The 18,282-nt window shown below is 40.2% G+C and overlaps 1 protein-coding gene and 1 pseudogene across 16 annotated transcripts in view; one reads left to right on the top strand and one right to left on the bottom strand.

Annotated features, from left to right (window-relative positions):
- RRM1 (ribonucleotide reductase catalytic subunit M1) overlaps positions 1-9,790 on the top strand; it is a 45,930-nt gene extending 36,140 nt beyond the window's left edge. For 13 of the 16 annotated variants that reach the window (XM_015115041.3, XM_077961186.1, XM_077961190.1 and 10 more), the window contains 5 exons: positions 1,290-1,366; positions 4,502-4,637; positions 5,789-5,884; positions 7,291-7,479; positions 9,107-9,790. In XM_015115041.3, the coding sequence (XP_014970527.1) occupies positions 1,290-1,366; positions 4,502-4,637; positions 5,789-5,884; positions 7,291-7,479; positions 9,107-9,295 (687 nt within the window). In that variant the 3' untranslated portion in view covers positions 9,296-9,790. 16 annotated transcript variants of the gene reach the window in all.
- A 6,592-nt stretch (positions 9,791-16,382) lies between these two features.
- Positions 16,383-17,904, bottom strand: LOC100428753 (olfactory receptor 52B2-like; annotated as a pseudogene).
- Positions 17,905-18,282: the final 378 nt, after the last annotated feature.

The raw sequence follows: 18,282 nt of genomic DNA, 5'->3' as shown, positions 1-18,282 counted from the left end.
AATATAAGTGGGATGCTGCCAGTGTTTATTTTCTGTGGATTAAAACATGCATTCGTTATTTCACAGTTTCCAGACGTCAGGAGTCCAGACTTAGCTTAGCTGGGCCTTCTTTTCTGGGTCTGTGTTCAAGATGTTGGTAAGGGCTGTGGTCTCATCTGAGACACAGAGTTCTCTTCCAAGCTCACCTCGTTGTTGGCAAAATATATTTCAAGGATTCATGGCATCTTGCTTCTTTAAGGCCAGTGGGAGAGACCATCTCTCATTTCAAAAGGGGCACACTCTAGTCTCTTTTTAGTGTTTCGCCTAATAAATCAGGTCCACATAGGATAATCTCCCCGCCACCCCTCCACCACCCCCCCCCTTCTTTTTTTGAGACAGAGTTTCACTTTGTTACCCAGGATGGAGTGCGTGCTGTGATCTCAGATCACTGCAACCTCTGCTTCCCAGGTTGAAGCGATTCTGCTGTCTCAAGTCTCCCGAGTAGCTGGGATTACAGGCGTATGGCACCACGCCTGGCTAATTTTTGTATTTTTAGTAGAGACGGGGTTTTGCCACGTTGGCCAGGCTGGTCTTGAACTCTTGACCTCAAGTGATCTACCTGCCTTGGCCTCCCAGAATGCTGGGATTACAGGTATGAGTCACTGCTCCTGGCATAATCTTCCTTTTATTTAACTCAGAATCAGCTGATTTGCAACCTTAATTACATCTGCAGAAACCTTTCACCTTTGCCATAATCACTGGAGTGACATCCATCCTATTCTCAAGTCATGTCCATACTCAAGTGGAGATTATAAATAGCCTGTGCACCAAGGTGTGGGAATCTGAGGAGCTGTGTTAGAATTCTGCCTTCACTGCCTTTATTATCAGTACTATGATTCTTTTCTATATAAAATGTTAATTTTATTTCTGACATTCCTGCTGGTATTAGAGGAAAATAGGTGTTTTTAGCTAAGTAAACAGATCAAGGGACAGATGAAGGCACTGAAGAAAGACAAGGTTAAAGTAACATTTTTACTGTAAAAAAACAGAATGTATCAGCCACATGCTTTTAGGAATTTTAGGATTTTCTGGTTTGTAGATATGATGTGGGATAATCAGTTTTCTTAGCCTGCTTCTGATCAATATGACTACATGGAATTTTGTACAGGAAAATCTCTGGAGCTTGTATTCCTCATAGAGGTCGATTAGAAGACAGCATTTGTCGGGATGTGGTGACATGGCAGCTAGTCTTTTTTTTTTTTCATAGTTTTAACTTGCTGTAGAATAAATTTGAGTTGTGTATTCCTTAGATTCTTCAGTATGATATGTGGAATGTTACTCCTACGGACCTATGGGACTGGAACCTTCTCAAGGAGAACATTGCAAAGTAAGTGAAGAGATGTAAAGTAGCTTTGAAGGCAGAAGGGTTTAGGTTCACCTTCTGGATCTTCAGAAGTTAGATATGTCATTTTAACTTCTTAAACTCATTTATTACAAATGGGGCTAAAATGGCCTATCTCACAAAACTATTTGGGAAAAAACTTTGTAAGATAATCTATATATAGCAACCTGCAAGTTGCTTGGCACAATGAAAGCATTTCAGTACATGGTAGGAATTGCTATTATTAGTTGATCTTATTTTAGGAACTTAACACACCTAGATTAGGTAATTTTCTTTCTCATTAAGGCTTTTTTCCAACTATGATTCTTATTTATTTCCCAATTTAGTTACATCGGCCATATAAATGGCTTTTGTTTGAATTGATTGTCATAGGAATAAGGGATTTTGTCATAGGAATAAGGGATTTTGGAAGAGTTTTTGGAGGGTAATGTGTTTTAACTATAGGAAAGAAAAGTTTTAAAATTGAGTTTTTGTAGACCTTTCAAATTAATAAGCATAATTGATTCGAAAGCAGGCAGAATGTTTTGCAGAGTGAATAACAAAGCAAATTGTTTTTGTTTTCTATCGTGATGACTTTGTCATTTATGGGTTAATGCATATGCAAAGTGATTAATATTTGGAGAATGAGACAGTAGCTTTAAAATGCTCTTTAAAAAAATAACTGTTTGCCTTAAAATTGTTAAATTAAAATTGTTTTCCTAGTCAAATAATAAATGTTAGAAAATTTAGGAAAACATAGATTTGGAAAGAGAAAATGAAAATTATACTAATACTGCCTCCCCCAGAAACCCTGTGTGCATCTTATCATCCTTTCGGTTTTCTTCCAAGAGTACACACACACTTCCAAGAGTGTATTTACATGGGAAATTCAACTTTTAAGAAAATGGACCTGTACTATATATTTATATATATATATATATTTTTCCCCCCTCAAAATACTATGGCCTAGTTTTTTATATACATGACTTTTTTTTTCTAATTTCAAAATTAGTATATGAACACAAATTTATTATTAATAAAGCTCAAATGCAGAAATAAAATAGAAAGTAAAAGCCCTTCTTCATACTTCTGCCAACCATTTGTCTCAGAAAACAAACCAAAAAAGTAACTTATTCTTTTTCCCAGAGATAAGCCTTGTTAATGGAGTGTATTTTTCTAGATCTTTTTCAGTACATTTGCGGATAGGTACACACACACGGTTTTGTCACATAAATGTGATGAAACTTGTATTCTGGGCTGGGCACCGTGGCTCACATCTGTAATCCCAGCACTTTGAGAGGCTGAGGTGGTCGGATCACTTGAGATCAGAAGTTCAAGACCAGCTTGGGCAACATGGCGAAACTTCGTCTCTACCAAAAATACAAAAATTAGCTGGGCATGGTGGCGCGTGCCTGTAATCCCAGCTACTCGGGAGGCTGAGGCATGAGAATCACTTGAACCTAGGAGGTGGAGATTACAGGGAGCCGACATTGTGCACTGTAGTCCAGCCTAGGTGACTGAGACTCTGTCTCAAAAAAAGACTTGATGTATTTTGAGACTTGTTATTTAGTGATTTATTTTGGAGCTCTTTCTCTTTTAGTACATGTAGATCTACCTAATGTTTTTAATTATTACAGACAATTCCATAGTTTGAATATATCATATATGTATGACTTTTCACAACAGTTTCCTGTCTGTAGACAGATGGTGTTGCTATTTTACAGATGAGGCAGTAAAGACATGAAGATAGTTGGTGGTTTGCTTGATACCTCACTACAAAGTGACAGAGTAAGGTGGAGAAACACCCCCCAAAAAAAGTAAATGAAAAGATAATAAAAACTAAAAAGTAGAGAACCCAGTTGTATTAGTCAGTTCTCACACTGTTATAAAGAACTGCCTGAGACTGGGTAATTTATAAAGGAAAGAGGTTTAATTGACTCACAGTTCTGCAGGGTTGGGGAGGCCTCAGGAAACTTACAATCATAGCAGAAGGGAAGGCAAACAGGTCCTTCTTTAATATGGCGGCAAGTGAAGTACTGAATAAAGGGAGAAAAGCCCTCTATAAAACCAGATCTTGTGAGAACTCACTATCATGAGAACAGCATGAGGGTAACCTCCTCCGTGATTAAATTACCTCCCACCAGGTCCCTCCCATAACACGTGGGGATTATGGGAACTACAATTCAAGATGAGATTTGGGTGGGGACACAGCCAAACTATATCCAGTTGTACAGACTCCATCAGGATATGAGGCTGTATGCTAAGCATCTTATGAATCCATAGGTATAGAATGTAGGAAATACAGGCTCTGTGTTTTAAAAACTTGAGACTAAGAAGACAAGTAGTTAAGGTGTATGGAAAGGTACAAGTCAGAGAAAATGTTTGCAGAGCAGATATTTGTATTTGACATTTGTATTTGTGCCTGCCTGATCAGGAAAGATGTTTTAAAATTGGTATCAGTTAGGCTGAGCTTTGAAGGTGAGCTAGGGGCAGTTGGGAGATTTCTCAGTGTGTCAGATAGTATATTCTCTCTTAAGTACTCTTGGGCATTGATTTGTCAAAAGATGTTAACCTTCTTCCAGGAACTTATAATTGAAGAATATACTTTGAGCATAATTTCTTCCTGTTTACAGGATAATGGAGAATTACGATGATATTTGTCTGATTCTGACCACTTTCTCATTATTATTTTTCCAGAAGGGGCCTAGCACAGTGATTTTATAGGCACTTAGAAAAGAATGAGGGTTGGATGAGCATACCCTAATACAGGTGGGGAGCGCTTCAACATCACTTTGAATGTTTCCCTAGGCAAGATAGTGTATCAAGTGTTATGATTCCTGAGTGCCACAGTCCAAGTGGCATAAATCATGGCATGATAAGGATTGCCAACAATAAAAATTATACTAATTCAGTTTAGGAGTCAGACATTTAAGAGGAGAGGGAGCTATAATAGCACCCATACTGTGGAATTGCCTGCCTGTAGTAGTTTAATTTGAAAGTCAACATGTGAGTTCAATGCATGTATGATGTTACATTTACATTTACTACATTTATCTATATTTACTACAGTGACTTAAAGTAACTACTTTCCTGGCAGATTGTAGCTTTGGGACTACTACCTGATAATCTCCTTTTCTGTAGGTATGGTATAAGAAACAGTTTACTTATTGCCCCGATGCCTACAGCTTCCACTGCTCAGATCCTGGGGAATAATGAGTCCATTGAACCTTACACCAGCAACATCTATACTCGCAGAGTCTTGTCAGGAGAATTTCAGGTGAGCAGTTCACAACCAGCCCTACAGGGAGACTTTTTGAAAGCCTGATGTTGGGAGTAAATGCTCACTCGTGTTTAATTTGCCCATTTTCTTAGTTTGGGTGCAAAGCTTTGATAAAGAGAGTCATCTTCATCTCCAATATTATTATTTGTTATTAATATTTCAGCACAATAGGCATTTAATAAATAATCTATTGAAAAAATGAATTACTGAGGGTCAAGTATGAAAGTAAGTTGTTGATAGTAGAGTTAACATAATGTTTAATCATTATGTAATCATAGTGATGTATTGTATAACTTCCCCCAGATGCTTAAGTTAGGATACTCAAAATATGTAAAGAAGTATCATTTAAGGCAGTGGTTTTCAGACTTGGTTACCAATTAGAATTTATGGTGGGTGAGACCAGTGGTTTTGTTTCTTTGTTTTTAAGGTTCCCAGGTAATTCTTATGTGTAGCTAGGGTTTGAGAACCTCAATTTAAAAGACTATTTGTGAATTTCCAGATATCTTGAAATAAAGTTCTGTAAAGTTTGAGAAGGATACGTTTCTAATTTTTTTAACCTAAGTATTTATAGATTTACCCATCTTAGACGCTATTCTTTTCACTTTTGCAAATGCTGTATGTTTCTTTTTTAACTAAAATATTTTTTCGGCTTTATTAAGGTATAATTGACAATAAAAATTGTGTATAAATCCAAGGTATACAGTATAATGATTTGATATGTGTATATATTATATAATGATTACCACACCACAATGTTTTTGTTGTTGTTGATGTTGTTTTTGAAAAAGTGTCTCACTTTGTCACCCAGGCTGGAGTGCAGTGGTGTGATCTTGGCTCACTGCAACCTCTGCCTCCCGGGTTCAAGCAATTCCCATGCCTCAGCCTCCCAAGTAGCTGGGATTACAGGCGTGCTGCGCCACCATGCCTGGCTAATTATATTGTTTCTTGAATAACAGATGTCAAGATCTTAAAGGAATATAGCTTTTGTGTGGTGGCATTGATGTCTCATTTTTATAAAAATAGAATTTACCAAGCAATCTAGCATTAAATAATTCTTAAGTGATTTTAGTTTAAGCTTCAAAGCTGTAGTCTTTTCTAAGCTGTCACTGTTGTTTATTTCTTCATATATTTTCTGCTTTTCTATTCAGATTGTAAATCCTCACTTATTGAAAGATCTTACTGAGCGGGGCCTATGGCATGAAGAGATGAAAAACCAGATTATTGCATGCAATGGCTCTATTCAGGTATAGAATGAAAATGAAATGTGCTCTGCAGGGGCTGAGTTGGACATTGTGGTACCTCCTCACTCATGCCAGACAATGGAGAAAATAACTTCATTGTGTTCATCTAGGCTTTGCTTATGTAGCTGTGTTCACCTCTTCATTGTTGTGCTAGGATTGTACACATCTTTACATAGCCCTTACCATCTTGTTTTTATGTAATAATATAAAATAGTAGTACTCAATTTTTCTGCATCTTAGAATCAATTGGGGAACTTTTAAAATTCTGAAGCTTAGGTTGCATTCTTTACCAATTAAATGTTTAGGAGCAGGAGCCAGACATCAATTTTTTTTTTTTTTTTGAGACAAAGTCTCTGTTGCCCAGGCTGGAGTGCAGTGGTGGGATCATGGCTCACTACAACCTCTGCTTCCTGGGTTCAAACGATTCTCCTGCCTTAGCCTCCCAAGTAGCTGGGATTACAGGTGCCTGCCACCATGCCCGGCTGATTTTTATATTTTTAGTAGAGACGGGGTTTCACCATGTTGGCCAGGCTCCTGACCTCAGGTGATCCGCCTGCCTTGGCCTCCCAGAGTGCTAGGATTACATGCATGAGCCACCGTGCCTGGTCTCAGACATTAATACTTTTTAAAGATTCTTTTGGTGATTCCAAAGTACATCAAAATTTGGGGGATCATCGATAGACTGAAATTAAGAGAGTCAAGCTTACTTAAAAATCATGGTTGAGGACTGATAGTCCAAAAGACAGAGTCACAAATAGTGTAAATATTTGCAACTAAGAGTCAAGAGGCATTTATTTGCAGATAGAGGTGTCTGGCTAAATGTTGGTCTGCTTAGCAACACAGATGATGAGTCCTATAACAGTTCCATATTTGATGACAGAAATTAGCATTAGCTAGTCTGTGTGTTTTAATGAAAGTTAACCCTAGACCTAAGAAAACCTGATTTATTTGGATTCCAAAGGGAGTTTGGAATCCTAGCTTATTTAAAGGGTTTTATCTCATTGCTTACCTTGATCCCTGTGAATTACAGCCCTTGGTTTTTGTGTTTTCTGCAAAACTCAAGGGTCATTTATTGCTGCTTTCCTTTCTTTAAGTGCCTCTAGAAGAATGAATGTTTGGGTCATAAACCAATTTTTAATTCTCAAAAACAGATATATTGGAAATCAAAAACCAACAAAAAAGGGATGCTGAAATTACTGTCACCAGATTGATATTTGGTTGGTTAGATGGGGTTTTGTTCAACATCCTAAATAGTCTTGGTAAACTTGATAAGGATCATATCATATGATACTGAATAGTAAGGTCAGATCTGGAAGGAAGTAAAACCAGGGTCAAACCTTGTGTCACTATTAATTACACACTGCTTTCTTTAACTGGAGTAAAGTAAACATTTGGTTTTCCTTCTTTAGAGCATACCAGAAATTCCTGATGACCTGAAGCAACTTTATAAAACTGTGTGGGAAATCTCTCAGAAAACCGTTCTCAAGATGGCAGCTGAGAGAGGTGCTTTCATTGATCAAAGCCAATCTTTGAATATCCACATTGCTGAGCCTAACTATGGCAAACTCACTAGTATGCACTTCTACGGCTGGAAGCAGGTTGGTAGAGAATATCAAGGAGGACTTAATTGCCAGCTTGAGATATTTTGGCATTGGAATGATTTTATGTTCTAGCCACCCATTAAATATTATCACCTAGAAGTTCTTTAAGTTCAAATCCAGAATATTAAAACCAGCCGATGGTTTTTGTACCAGATCAAGGTCTTGCCTTGGATTTTCTTGTTTCTGTTAGGTTTATTTCCTTCTTAGGTTTGAAAACTTGGAGTTACCTGTGATCCTTTCCTTCCTTTACTCTCTGTATAATTACCAAGTTATGTTGACTGTTCCTTTGTATTATTTCTTAAATATCTTCCTTCCTTTTCTGCTGCTGTTATTCTAAACTGACCTTATTCCTTCTAATATCTCTGCTCCCAGCCATTTTGTGTGCATTACCACCATTCCTCAAATAAAACTTTGCACACCTCAACCCACTATTCGAAAACATCCATTGTTTTCTCACTTTATAAAGTGAAAGCCAGATTACTTAGCCTAGTCATTGCCAGCTGTAAAGTCGGTAATTTTAGATTATGTTCTTATTCCCTGATAATGTATTGGGTATTTAAGTAGAATTATAAATTTGTTTTTTAATTTAACATTTATTGAACATCCAGTAGGTGCCAGCACTGAGGATACTGAATAGAAGATGATGATCTTTATCTTTGAAGTCTTTTAGTCTGTTGTTATACAGAGACACAGTCTAGCTCTCTAAATAGTTATAACCTAAGGCAGACATGTTGTCTTGGGCAAACTTGGAAGTCATATACATAAAAACAAAGACAAAAGAATAAAAATGTTTGACCTTTCCAAAGAGATAAGCCTGTTTTAGGGGTGAAAAGAACAGGGTATTTCTATCTGACTCGCAAAGCATTTTTGAGAGTACTCCTAGAGGAGATAGAATTCCAAGTTTAAAAAAGGTTTGATCTGGTTCATGGGAATGTTTTATTTTATGTCTGTCTGTCTGTAAGTATGTATGTATGTATGTATGTATTTTGAGACAGAGACTCACTCTGTTGCCCAGGCTGGCGTACAGTGGCGTGATCTCGGCTCACTGCAACCTCTGTCCTGGGTTCAAGCGATTCTCATGTCTTAGCCTCCTGAGTAGCTGGGATCACAGGCGTGTGCTACCACGCCCAGCTAATTTTTGTATTTTTAATAGAGATGGGGTTTTGCCATATTGGCCAGGCTGGTCTCAAGCAATTCACCTGCCTCGGCCTCCCAAAGTGCTAGGATTACAGGTGTTAGTCACTGCGCCTGGCCAAGAATGCATTTTATTTTATTTTATTTTAATATTATTATTTTATTTTATTTTATATTTTTTTAGACAGAGTCTTGCTCTGTTGCCCAGGCTGGAATACAGTGGTACAATCTTGGCTCACTGCAACCTCAGCCTCCTAAGTAGCTGAAATTTACAGGCATGCAATACCCCTCTTGGGTAATTTTTTATTTTTAGTAGAGACGGGGTTTCACCATATTGGCCAGGCTGGTCTCAAACTCCTGACCTCAAGTGATCCACCCACATTGGCCTCCCAAAGTGCTGGGATTACAGGTGTGAGCCACAGCGCCCAGCCAGGAATGTCTAGTATTCTCACAGAGTTTCTCCTAATCATTGTCTTTACTTTCCTTATAGGGTTTGAAGACTGGGATGTATTATTTAAGGACAAGACCAGCGGCTAATCCAATCCAGTTCACTCTAAATAAGGAGAAGCTAAAAGATAAGGAAAAGATATCAAAGGAGGAAGAAGAGAAGGAGAGGAACACAGCAGCCATGGTGTGCTCTTTGGAGAATAGAGATGAATGTCTGATGTGTGGATCCTGAGGAAAGGCTTGGAAGAGACCAGCAAGTCTTCAGTAGCCAAACTACTTCTTGAGCATAGATAGGTGTAGTGGATTTTGCTTGAGGTGGTAAGGCTTTGCTGGACCCTGTTGCAGGCAAAAGGAATAATTGATTTAAAGTACTGTTACGATGATAATGATTTTTTTTTTTAAACTCATATATTGGAATTTTCACCAAAATGATGCTTTTGAAAAAAAGAAAAAAAAAAAAACAGATATATTGGGAATCAAAGTAGAAGTTTTAGGAATGCAATAAGTCTTCTTGCATACAGGGAGTGATTAAGTAAAGTTTCATCACCCCTTTAGCACTGATTTTCTGATGACTTCAGTTTTGTTAAGGAGATTTAGTTTTACTGCTTTGACTGGTGGGTCTCTAGAAGCAAAACTGAGTGATAACTCTTGAGAAGTACTGATAGGACCTTTATTTGGATATGGTCCTATAGGTTATTCTGAAATAAAGCTAAACATTTCTAAGTGATTGTATGAGATTAATTTTGTCGTTTACTTTCATAAAAAAGTCAAATTTGAAAAAAAATTTTCTGTTCTTTGAGAATTCGGGGAGGAAATTATGCCTTTTTCTTTTTCTTGTAGTGAAATATACATAACATACAATTTACCATTTTACCTATGTTTAAACATACAATTCAGTGACTTAAGCACATTCACAGTGTTATACTACCATCACCACTATTTGTTTCCCGAACTTCATCATCCCAAACAGAAACTCTGTATCAATAAGAACCTTAACTCCTCATTTCCCTGCCCCTAAGTCCCTGGTGACTTCCATTCTACTTTCTGTCTCTATGAATATGCCTATTCTAGGTACCTCGTATAAATGGAATACATGTCTGGCTTATTTCATTTAGCATAATGTTTTCACAGTTTATAGCATGTATCCAAATTTCATTCTTTATGTATGCCACACTTTTTTTTTTTTTTTTTTGAGACAGTCTTGCTCTGTCATCCAGGCTGTACAATCTTGGCTTGGCTCACTACAGCGTCTACATCCTGGGTTCAAGTGATAAGTGATTCTTGTGTCTCAGCTTCCCAAGTAGCTGGGACTATAGGTGCATGCCACCATGCCAGGATAATTTTTGTATTTTTGGTAGAGACAGGGTTTCACCATGTTGGCCAGGCTGGTCTCAGAGGATCTATTTGACTCAGCCTCCCAAAGTGCTAGAATTACATGCATGAGTCTCCACACCTAGGCTACCACACTTTGTTAATCCACTTATCTTTTGATGGACATTTGGGTTCTTTCCTCCTTTTAAGGAATTTTGACTAATGCTGTTGTGAACACTGGCTTAAAAGTATCTATTGAGTTCCTGCTTTCAATTCGTTTGGGTATGTATACAGGGGTATACGTGGGTATGTGTGGGTATGTATACAGTTGCTGGAAATTATGGTAATTCTATCTTTAACTTTTTGAGGAACTACCAAACTTTTCCATAGCAGCTACATTATTTTACCTTTCCACCAGCAATACAATAGGGTACCATTTTCTCCACATTTTCACCAACACTTATTTTTTATATTTTTGTTTTTGTTTTGTTTCGTTTTTTGAGACAAGGTCTTGCTCTGTTGCCCAGGCTGGAGTGCAGTGGTACCATCATAGCTCACTGCAGCCTCAATCTCCTGGGCGCAAACAATCCTCCCATCTCAGCCTCTCAAAGTCTTGGGGTTACAGGTGTGAGTCACCACACCCAGCTCATATTTTTTATAATAGCCATCTTAGTGACTTGACAATTTCATTATAATGTGTCTTGGTGTGGGTCTCTGAGTTTATCTTTATCCTACTTGGGACTTACTGGGCTTACTGGATTTGTAGATTCACGTCTTTTGTTAAATTTGGGTTGTTTTTGGCCATTATTTAGATAATTTTTCTTCCCCTTTCTCTCTCCTTATAGGGACTTCCATAGTGCATCTATTGGTCAACTTCATGGTCTTCCATAGGTCTGTTAGGCGTTATTTACTTTTCTTTATTTTTTCTTTCTATTCCCAGACTTGATAATTTCAGTGTCCTATCTTCCAGTTTTCTGATTCTCTCTTCTTCCTGCTCAAATCTATTGTGCTCCTCTAGTGAATTTTTCATTTCAGTTATTCTTTCAACTCCAGAATTTTTATTCTTCTTTGTAATTTTTGTCTCTGTTGATATTCTGATTTTGTTAATAATTGTTTTTCTGATTTCCTTTATTTATTTGTTCATCTTTTCCATTAGCTCTTTGAGTATATTTAATACAGTTGTTTTAATGTCTTTGTTGAGTAAATCCAATGTCTTGGCTTTCTCAGGGATGGTGTCTGTCATTTTTTCTTGTTACTTTGAATGGGCCATGTTTTCTTTCTTTTATTTTGTATGCCTTGTGATTTTTGTTGTTGAAATTGACTATTATAATGAGGTAACTCCAGTAATCAGATTCTTCTACTCCAGAGCTTACTGTTTTTTGTTTCATTGCTATGTTGAAGATTGTAGTATTCCATTTGAGACATTTCCAAACTTTTTTTTTAAGACAGTGTCTCGCTGTGTCACCTAGGCCAGAATGCAATGGTGTGATCTCGGCTAACCGCATCCTCTGCCTCTGGATTCAGGCAATTCTTATGCCTTAGTCCCCAGAGTAGCTGAGATTACAGGTGTGCACCACCATGTCTGGCTATTTGTTGTGTTTTTAGTAGAAATGGGGTTTCACTATGTTGGCCAGGCTGGTGTCGAACTCCTGGCCTCAACTGATCCACCCACCTCAGCCCCCTAAAGAGCTGGCATTACAAGTGTGAGCCACAGTGCCCAGCCCAAACTAATTTTGCAGAGACTATTCTTTATCACGTATGATCGCCAAAGTCTTTGTTCCTTTAGTGCATGTTCAGTTAATGTTTTGACAGAGATATATGTATACCTTCAAACCTTTTTGTCAAACTAATAAGATTGGCTGCTTGCTCTTAATTGCACTGGATAAATTGGAGAAAGAAAAGGATGACTTCAGGGATTTGAATTCTCAACTTAAGTACTAGACCTGAACATTTGTCTGTCTGATTTGAAAGAAACTTTACCTTCTGTAGCTGCAGAGTTGAGATTTCTGAAACCAAACCCAGAATCTCATTTTGCAAGTGCCTGAGTTACAATGCAAATTGAATTCCCAGCCTTGCAGGGTACCTTTGCTACTAAAGTGAGGATATTGACTGGGAATGAATGGGATCATGAAAATTGGAATGATGACTCATGGGAAGATCCTGATGAAGCTGGTAATATTGAATCTCTAAATTCTGATGAGTCTTCATTGCCAGTAGAAGCAGAGATAACTGATTTACCCAATCGGATTATATCTAATTGACATTAACTGCTTTCCCTGAGGAAACTAATGTCTTCCTCTGAGATAATTGCCTTACAGGACTCTGCTGATTGTCCTCAGGACCCACCCTGACCACCCCTCTTTCCTTCTAAACCTGTAACTAGATCCAAGTCCCAGCAGGCCCCAAAGGTGAGGTACTAAGTGAGATATAGGAGATGTGCTACACTCAAAAAGAACTACATGACTCTTCCCATTTGAGAATATGTGTGGAAATGGATATTAAGGTACGTAATAATGGTGGAAGGAACATAAAGTTGGATCAGGCAGTGTTTATTGATAGGGGCCCACAAAGCAGAGATTTTGGATTTAATATTGCAGCATGGGGGATCAAAAAGATCCTGCTCTAGCTGGTTGGTTGCTTGGTTGAAACATGAACCAAAATTTGCCCTAAATGAAGTTGAAATGCCAGTCCTGCCTTGGTATACTATAGAGGAAGTAGTTCAAATGGTTACTGTAATGGACAGCAGAGTTAAAGCAGCAATCAGAATTGTTTGACTAGGCCAGACGCAGTGGCTCACACCTGTAATCCCAGCACTTTGGGAAGCCGAGGTGGGCAGATCACTTGAGGCCAAGAGTTTGAAATCAGCCTGGCCAACATGGTGAAAGCCTGTCTCTACCAAAAATACAAAAATTAACCTGGTGTGGTGGTGCGCATCTGTAGTCCCAGCTACCTGGGAGGCTGAGGCAGGAGAATTGCTTGAACCCAGGAGGCAGAGGCTTCAGTGAGCTGAGATGGTGCCACTGCACTCCAGCCTAGGTGACAGAGCAAGACTCTGTCTCCAAAAACAAACAAACAAAACACAAAAAAACAAGTCTGACTCACAGAGATATGGTTTGGCTAGGTGATCATGGAATTCCTCGAGGTGAAATACGTGGGGAATCTATTAAATTCTAACTTGATCTGTATAAGCAGAAGAGTTTTAGGTTAAGTGAACAAATCTAATTTGAATAATAAAACCAGAATAATGGCCCCTCTATCAATTCCCAGATTTGAACTGGTTTACAGACCCAGAACCCCTCAAATGAAAGGGAGACCAAGTCCCCTTGAGGAAGGATCCCACTGCACTGTCAAAGATATATACTGTTAAATCTTTCTCCCAGCCTTTCCCAGAAAGATCTATGGCCTTTTACTAGTAACTACATTGGGAAAAAGATAATCAAACCTTTTGAAGATTACTGGACACAGACTCTAAGCTGACACTAGTTCCAGGTAACTAAAATGTCACTGTGGTCTTCCAATTGGAGTAGGAGCTTATGGAGATCAGGTGATCAATGGAGTTTTAGCTCCAGTCTGTCTCACAGTGGCTCCAGGGATCCCTGAAACCATCCTGTGGTTATTTCACTATGCAGTTTGGGAATGCATAATTGGAATAGATACACTCAGCAGCGGACACAGAGAACCAACCATATTGGTTCTCTGACTTGAGTGAGGGCTATAATAGTGGGAAAGTTCAAGTGGAAGCCACTAGAACTGCCTCTACCTAGGAAAATGATAAACCAAAATCAATATTGCATTCCTGGAAGGATGCCAGAAATTAGTGCCACCATCAAGGTCTTAAAGTATGCAGAAATAATTTCCACTCCATCCCCATTCAACTCACCTGTCTGGCCTTTGCAGAAGATATGGATTTTGGAGAAAGAATAGATTATCATAAGCTTAACTGGGTGATGACTCCAACCAGAGGCAGTTCTATTGCTTGAGCAAATTAACACATATCCTCGTACCTGGTATGCAGCTATTGATCTGGCAAATGCTTTTTTCTTCATACCCCTTAGTAAAGACTACCTGAAACAAGTTTGTTTTCAGCCAGCAAGACCAGCAATACACCTTCACTGTCCTGCCTCATGGGTATATAAACTCTCCAAACCTACATCATAGTTTAGTTTACAGGATTTTGATCAGCTTTCTGTTCCACAAGAGATCACTCTGGTCCAATACATTGGTGACATTATATCAATTGGACCTGTGAGCAAGAAGTAGTGACTACTCTAGACTCATTGGTAGAATACTTGCATGTCAGAAGGTGGGAAATCTCACTAAAATTCAGGACCACCTTCTACATAGGACAATTTCTAGGCATCTAGTGTGAGGCATTTCGAGATACCCTTTCTAAGGTGAAGGATAAGTTGTTGCATCTGACCCTCCTACAAGCAAGAAAGAGGCATGATACTTAGTGTACCTCTTTGAGTCTTGGAGGTAAAAAATGGTAACCATTTCCAGCTTGGTTATGGCAATCGAGTGCCTCCATATGCCACTCTGAAATCTAATTACTCCCATTGAATTTAGGTTTCATTTGGAGCAGCACACTGGGGCATGCTACTCCATCCTGTTTACCAAAAGCTGCTAGTTCTGGGGCCCAGAACAAGAGATAGCACTGCCACAGGTCCAGGCTGCCAGGGAAGTTTCTCTGCTACTTGGGCCATCTGATCCCTCAGATCCAGTGGTGCTTGAAGTGGCCATGGCACATAGAGATGCTTATTGGAGCCTTTGGCAGATCCCTGTAAGTGAATCACAGGACAGGTGCTTAGGATTTTGGATCAAAGCCCTGCCATCATCCCCTGTGCATAACTACTCTCCTTTTGAGAAACAGCTTTTGGTTTGCCTTAGTAGAGACTGAACACTTAACCATGCGCCACAACATTACCATGTGACTTGAGCTGGCTGTTGTCTGATTCAACTTGCCATAAAGCTGAGCATGCACAGCAGCAGTCCATCATCAAATGGAAGTGATGTATACAAAATCAGTATCAAGCAAACCCTGAAGGCACAAGTGACCATGAAGAAGTGACCCAAAAGCCTGAGGTCTCCAATTCTGCTACACTACCTTTTCTTCCTCAGCCTACACCTATGGCCTCATGGGGAGTTCCCTATGATCAACTGACAGAGGAAGAGAAAACTCAGGCTTGTTTAGTAGATGATTCTGTGCAGTGTGCAGGCACCACAGCCCTTTTCTGGAACATTACCTGAACACTCTTCCCTTCCGTAAATGATAAGGAGCTGTGGGAGTTGTTTTTTGTTATTGTTGTTTTTTAATTTTGAGACAGAGTCTCGCTCTGTTGCCCAGGCTGGAGTGCAATGGCTCGATCTTGGCTCACTGCAGCCTCTGCCTCCTGGGTTCAAGTGATTCTCCTGCCTCAGCCTTCCAAGTAGCCAGGACTACAGGCACACGCTACCACACCGGGTTAATTTTTGTATTTTTGGTAGAGACGGGCTTTCGCCATGTTGGCCAGGCTGATCTCAAACTCCTGGCCTCAAGTGATCTGCCTGCCTTGGCCTCCCAAAGTGCTGGGATTACAGGTGTGAGCCACTGTGTCCAGCCAGAGCTGTAGAAGTCTTTTAAGCAGGAGTTAGCTTTTAGGTAGATCACATTGGCTGTCAAGGGAAGAATGGCCTAACTATAGCTTTGGTTCCAACTTGGATCTGGATCCCAGATCAGGGCTTAGTCTGGTCTTTGGGTCAGACTTGGGCTCCAGTGCAGGACCCTATCTGTGTGCCTGAGGTCAGCATGGAGGCCTCAAAATCTGATCTGTGTGTTTGGTTGAGTTTGGATTCCCCAGGGTAGAGTCTACTCTGGTCTTTGGGTCAGACTGGGACCCTGAAGAAGGTGGTCTGGGTGTATAACAGACTGGGGACCCTTGGGCAGGACCTGACCTATTTGTGTGGGTTAGACTGGACATCACAGGGTAAACCTGACCTGTGTGCCTGTACAGCTGTGGGATCTCAGGAAACCTGTGTTTGGGACTGACTGGACTCTAGAACCCAGCCTGCTACCTGAATTAGACTGGAAGCCTTAGGCTGACCTGTGTATTAGGTCAGAATAAACTTCATGTCAAGCTTAGGCTATGTTTGGGAGAGACTGGGCCCTAGGGAAGTGCCTGTCTGTTTATTTGTTTCAGACTAGATGTTTAGGGCAGGCAGGTTGTGGTCTGTGTATGACTTGCTCTATAAGACTCCCTTAGTGAAGCCCCATACATCTAGATATTAGTTGGGACTTTCTCAGGATTTGGGAGAAAGAGGACGGAGAAAATAAACTAAGAAGGATAGATAGGTAAATGCAATTTTATTACTGGGTGTGAAAGCAAAGAACATTCTAAGAATTTAACAAGCAACAGTTGACCAAGAGGAAACCTATTGTTGAGCCCATAATCTGCTGAGGAAATTTGAGCCTGTCCCTGAGTACTGCCTGCTTATCTCTTCTCAGAGATCATAGCCTCAACTTCCCAAGTTAGTAAAGTCCTCTCACCCTGGCAGTTTCCACTCTCATGTTCTGCAGCCTCTTTGGCTTCTCCCCAGCCTTCTAAGCTGTTTCCTTTCCACAGAGCATCTTTCCTCCATGTTGCTGGATCTCCCTAGTACTCACGATGTAAATGACAGGATTCAAGGCCCCTGGAAGCAGCAAGTATATGGCACTGAGTAGATTCTGGACATCCTGGGACACAGTCTTGGCTACTCAGAAGATGATGGAAGTGGAAAGACCAGAGAGGTAGATGGTGAGGATGACCAATAAGTGGGAGCCACACATGTGTAAGGCCTTGGCTTGGGCTCCCCAAGAAGAGATCCGGAAGGCAGCATAGATGATGTAGGTGTAGGAGGTCCCCAGCAGGGCCAGATCAGAGGTTACAGTGACCAACCACATAGCCAGCCCCAGCCAGTTGAAGGTCAGGTCTCCACAAGCTATGCTCAGCAGTGCAATGTACTCACAGGTGAAGTGTCGAATCACTGCTGTCCAGCAGAATCGGTCTTTTGCAGTTAGCACCACCAAGGGTACTGCCACTCCCAGGCTCTATGTCAAGGCAAGAATGGCCAGCAGTCCCAGCAGCTGGGAGGTCATCAGGTCAGAATAGCAGAGTGGGTGGCAGATGGCCACGTAGCAGTTCAGGGCCATGGCCAGAGGAGGTTGTAGTCCAGGAGGAAGGTGAAGTAGATAAAGAACACCTGGGCCAGGCAGCCATGCAGCGATATGGGGTTAGCATAATGCACAAAGCCCTCCAGCATTTTAGGCATCATGGCTGTGGCAGCACAAATGTTGACAGCCAGGAGCAGAGTGATGAGCATATACATAGGCTGATGCAGATGTTGCTGGGCAACCACCATGTGGATGACCAGGGCTTTGACAGAGATGATGGTCACATAGAGGAAGACAAGAGGCAGGACCAGGAGGGGCCACCACTCTCGTAGTCCAGAGAAACCCACCAGGAAGAAGTTGGTGTAGCAGATGTTGAAGGTGCTTGTATTTCCATCCTCACCCATTAGCTTTGGCCCTGGGCTGGCCAGCTAATGGGTGAGGATGGAAATACAAGCACCTTCAGCTGGAGTGGGGATCAGAGACTGTTAGAACAAAATGGTCAGTTTAAAAAGCCTATTTCTGTTGTAGACCCTGAGGAATTTGTGATGAAAGCCCACTTCTTCATGTATGTATTCCTTTGGGGCACAGAGAAGTACTAAGCCAGGTATTGTGGGAACTACACAGTTGAACAAGACAATCCTTGTCCCCAGGGAGCTCTTGGCCTTATGTGTGTGAAATGTAAACTTACAAGATACTTGTTTACTTGTGATGTTCCAGATATTTACTGAGTAAAAGATTAGGAGGAGAAGTAGGTGTAGTATATAAAGGGGAAAAAGTGACAG

This window comes from Macaca mulatta, chromosome 14, assembly GCF_049350105.2.
Source record: "Macaca mulatta isolate MMU2019108-1 chromosome 14, T2T-MMU8v2.0, whole genome shotgun sequence".
NCBI classification, from domain to species: domain Eukaryota; kingdom Metazoa; phylum Chordata; class Mammalia; order Primates; family Cercopithecidae; genus Macaca; species Macaca mulatta.
The sequence above is the reverse complement of the archived record's forward strand: the minus strand, read 5'-3'. Positions and strand labels throughout refer to the sequence as shown.